The following is a 4,863-nucleotide window of genomic DNA, read 5'->3' on the forward strand; positions in this document are numbered from 1 at the left end:
AAAATTCATATGTTAAAAATAAAACCTCCAAATGTAGTGGTATTAGGATGTAGGGCCTTTGGGGGGTGCTCAGGTTATGAGGGCAGAGCCTCCATGAATAGGATTTGTGTGCTTTTATTTATTTTAAAATATGTATTTATTTACTTATTTGGCTGCATTCGCTCTTAGTTGCAGCACGTGGGATCTTTGTTGTGATGCATAGGCTTCATATCTAGCTATGGCATGGGGGCTCGGTAGTTGCAGCACACAGGCTCTGTAGTTGTGGCAGACAGGCTCTAGAGCCAGCATACAGGCTCAATAGTTGCGGCATATGGGCTTAGTTGCCCTTTGGCATGTGGGATATTAGTTCTCTGAACAGGGATCGAACCCATGTCCCCTGCATTGGAAGGCGTATTCTTAACCACTGGCCTACCAGGGAAGTCTCTTGTGTGCTTTTAAAAGAGACCTCAGAGAGCTCTCTAGCCCCTTCCTCCAGGTGATGATATAATGAAAAGTCTATGACTCAGAAAAGACCTTTACCTAACCACCTTGATCTCACACTTCAGCCTCCAGAACCATGAGAAATAAACTTCTGTTTATAAGCTACCCAAGCTGTGGCATTTTGTTATAGCATCCCCAAATAACTAATTCGTACATTTACATTAACAGAAAACAATGTATACATATGTGACTTGTGACATTAATAATATGTAATTAATGTGTAATGTAATTGGAGATGCAATAGAGATTTTGCATGTGATTAAAATTATGTTGATATCAGTTTAAGCTAGTTTGATAGGATTTTATATGTAATCTCCATGGTGTCCACAAATTTAATATCTATAGAATATACACAGAAGGAAATTAAATGTAAGTCAAGTCAGGGGACTTTCCTGGTGGTCCAGTGGTGAAGACTCAACGCTCCCAATGCAGGGGGCCTGGACTCAATCCCTGGTCAGGGAACAAGATCCCACTTGCCACATCTAAGAGTTCGCATGCTGCAAAGAAGATCAAAGTTCCCCCATGCCACAACTAAGACCTGGCACAGCCAAAGAATTTAATTTTAAAAATGAGTCAGTACAAAGAGTAAGAACAAAGGACGTCAGTATGTGAGAAAATGTGGGACAGAAAAGTTATATGACATTACAGAAAACAAATTGGCAATTAAATGTCATTTCATATCAGTAATTTATATATATATATATATATATATATATATATATATATATATATCTTAAACTCATCAGTTAAAAAACAAAGATGTCCCCAGCCTTTATGCGGCATCCGGGCCTGGAGGGGCTGCTCTGAAGACGGGCGAGCAGCATGGAGGCCCGCGGCGAATCCCAGCCCGACACGAGTTGTTCGTCGTTTTCCTGGGACGGCTCCAGGGTCTCGGTGTCCAGGGAGGTGCTGACGGCGGGCAGTGTCGGCCACGGAGGTATTCGGGACAAGTTGGTCATCAACTCCAAGCGTAATTCCAGAAAGAATTCCACTCTTCAAAAAGTTCGGATAGAGAGGAGTCCCCTATTGGACCAAGTACAGAGCTTTCTCCCACAGATGGCTCAGGCAAATGAAAAGCTAAGGAAAGAAATGTCAGCTGCACCACCTGGTCATTTCAATATTGAAAATATTGACACTCTCGGAAAAGTTATGCAAATGGTTATGGCCTTGTTTGAGATGAATCAGTCTGATTCAAAAGAAGAGGACAGTTCAGAAGAGAATTCACAAGACAGTTCAGAGGACAGTTCAGAATTTGAGGATGAAGATGATAGCACCTCTTCTGAAGGTGAAGTCACCATCGATACCATTAAGCTTCCTAATTCAGAAGATGGAAAAGGCAAAATAGAGGTTCTGGACCGTCCTGCCAGTGAAAAAAAAGAAAACAGGGACATAAACAATCTGAGAAACAGGTGATAGTTCCCGTTAATTCTGTGAAAAAGAATGTGGCTTGCTGGTTATTTTGCATTTCAGATACCTATGGTGCTTGTTTGCAAAAATGAATGTATTTTGCTTCTTGGAGAAACAAGCTAGCTTTTAAAGAGTTGGAAGAGATAGCATTTGGGGATCTTCTAAGAGCAGACTGTTTTTGATCTCATGCTAAAGAGATTTAGTTTAGAAAGCTTAACTTTATGTATGGTGATGAGTGAATTTGTTGACATCCTCTTTCATCAACATAGACTTCAGAAATCTCAAACTTAAAGTAAAAATACAAGTTACCCATTTGTTTTTGTTTTAAATTGGCCTCTTGGGGCTTCCCTGGTGGTGCAGTGGTTGAGAGTCCGCCTTCCAATGCAGGGGACACGTGTTCATGTCCCGGTCCAGGAGGATCCCATATGCACGGAGCAGCTGGGCCCGTGAGCCATGGCCGCTGAGCCTGCGCATCCGGAGCCTGTGATCCACAACGGGAGAGGCCACAGCAGTGAGAGGCCCGCGTACTGAAAAAAAACAAAACAAAAAACAAACAAAAACTTATGTTGGGGTTTTTCTTAGGCTATTTTAAAGTCACATTTATTTGTTACCATCAAAATGGGTTCAGTGAGGGAGAATTTTTTTTTTAAATATCTTTATTGGAGTATAGTTTCTACATAATGTGTTGGGTTTCTGCTCTGTAACAAAGTGAATCAGCTATATGTATACATGTGTGCCCATGTTCCCTCCCTCTTGCGTCTCCCTTCCACCCTCCCTATCCCACCCCGAGGGAGAAATTTTTTACAAAGAAAAGAATTACTTATATTTAGATGCCCTCAGACATATCTACTTTAATTTAAAAAAAAATCCTTTCCAGTTTCAGCTGGAAAACTGGTGCTCTGTGGTTTAATCACTGTCAGTGACTCTGTAGCCTCTTAATGCATGTAAAATTTGCTGGTTGGAAAATTTTGTGGTTCTTTTGGTTTTCTTTTTTCTTTTTCTCATAAAGGAATTTTTTGTTTGTTTCGGCTATTAACATTATTCTTTCCAGTTGCCCACAGTTTTGAAACCTATTCATTGTAGAGAATAGGGACACCCCAGGAAAACAAGTCACAGTACATAAAATGGTAGTAACAGGTTTTCCCTTTCAAACGGCAAAATTATCCTGCATTGGAGTTGCCTTTCTGCCACATTCTTGATCTTATTTAACTTGTTTGGGACCTCATCTGCCATGGGACTGGCTTTGCTCAGGATATAGACCTGAGAGTTTAAAGGACTGTCTCCAAGTGCATTGAGCTGATGAGACTTTGTTGCCTAATATTTTAGGGGTTTGTTTTAACTATTTTTTCCTACTCCTCTCATTAGCTTATAACATCTTGTAAATACTCTGAAGATAATTCTCCAAGTTCTTTCTGGTATTTTTCATTGGGAATTGGAAATCGGCTGTGCACTCAAAGTATGCAGCAGTGAACAGATCTGGAAACGAGACTTCTCAGCTGCAAAGGGTATACTTTGTAGCACCAAACACAGCTGTGATGGATTTTGGTGTGAATATTTAAGGATTGTCTTCTACCAGATAATATTCATGCCACATTGTGGGAAGAGTTGTATTTGTCTGGTTCACTCCTTAGCTTGGTGCATGGTACACAGTAGGCACCGAATGATGTCGATAAATTAATTTACAGGTATATTGAGGATGTACAGGGCATTTTAAGCCATGGTATCCATGCGGATATGAAAGTGTAACTTCACTGGAAATACAAAGCCAAGTAGAAATAGTCTGATGGTCAGTGAAAGAGACTAGTCAGTCTAGAATATATACTAGTGTGTAGAATTATATTTCTCTCCTGCCATGGCCTTCTCATATAATACGACTAGGTATTCTATACAGTTAAGGATGTCAACTAAATTCAGTTCCTCTGTACATTCTTAGGACATAGGAGGAAAAGGAAAAACAAAAATTTAATATGTGATAGGGATGTCGTTTTAAGTTAAGTGTAAAATGGTTGAATTATTTAATATACAGAGTCAGGGGTGGCTGTTTTTAAACCAATTTGGACACTAAGATAAATTATGTAGGTCTTAAAGATTTAAATATAAAGAAATAAAATGTTTCATACTAAAATATAGGTGACTAATAACATTAAAAAAAAAGATGGACAAGATAGACATAAAAAGGGTCCAACTATATGTTGCCTACAAGAGACTCACTTCGAAGTATGGACATTCATATGCTGAAAGTGAAAATATTGGAAGAGATATTGCATGAGAACACTAAGCAAAGAGAAGAGGAGTGGCTCTTCCGCTTCAGCAGCTGAGGCTGTGGCCCCTACTTTTCAGGGAGTAAACAGAGGCAGGGGCAGGGGCTGGGGCACCCCTCCCACCCTCTGCACCTTGAGCCAGGGAAGTCAGAGGGACCTGGTCCCCCTCCCGAGTTCCATTCTTCCTCCAATGAGAATGGTGCTAATCAATAAGGACCGGGCTATAGAGCTGATTCACTTTGTTATAAAGCAGAAATTAACACACCAGTGTAAAGCAATTATACTCTATAAAGATGTTAAAAATAAAGAAAAATAAAGACCTGGGGAAAAGAGATGGTCCCCATGGAGAATGCCTATGTCCTAAGTTTATCTGCTGTCGGGTTGGCTTGAGAGAGGGCAGGAGTTACATGATGTGTTCTCTCCCTTCAAATCCATTAACTTTTTCTTTGATGATGCACACACACACACCCACACACACAAAGCCAGTATAAAGCCCGTACATATAGAATGCTAAAGGGTTGGTCTATGAACTTGGAAAGAGGGAAATAGAACACTTGAGGCCGACTGCAGCAATGTGTTTGTGTCTGTGCATGTGCATTACTAGCTGGAGGGTCCACAGTATCCATCAGATACTTAAGGGAGAACATATCTCCCAAGTGTTCTGGATTTTGTAAATTATCACAGGACAAGAGTCTTCAAGAAAAATCAGGTAGCT

The 4,863-nt window shown here is 40.3% G+C and overlaps 1 protein-coding gene across 1 annotated transcript; it reads left to right on the forward strand.

The window, feature by feature from the left end:
- Positions 1 to 1,302: 1,302 nt before the first annotated feature.
- Positions 1,303 to 1,944, forward strand: LOC309978928 (NOP protein chaperone 1-like; the record flags this gene model as incomplete). Its single annotated transcript, XM_082865783.1, has 1 exon — positions 1,303 to 1,944. One exon carries the CDS (start codon positions 1,303 to 1,305, stop codon positions 1,891 to 1,893), a length of 591 nt encoding a protein of 196 aa, XP_082721909.1. The 3' UTR covers positions 1,894 to 1,944.
- Positions 1,945 to 4,863: the final 2,919 nt, after the last annotated feature.

Source organism: Leucopleurus acutus (assembly GCF_964270905.1).
Source record: "Leucopleurus acutus genome assembly, contig: HAP1_SCAFFOLD_194, whole genome shotgun sequence".
Classification (NCBI taxonomy): Eukaryota; Metazoa; Chordata; class Mammalia; order Artiodactyla; family Delphinidae; genus Leucopleurus; species Leucopleurus acutus.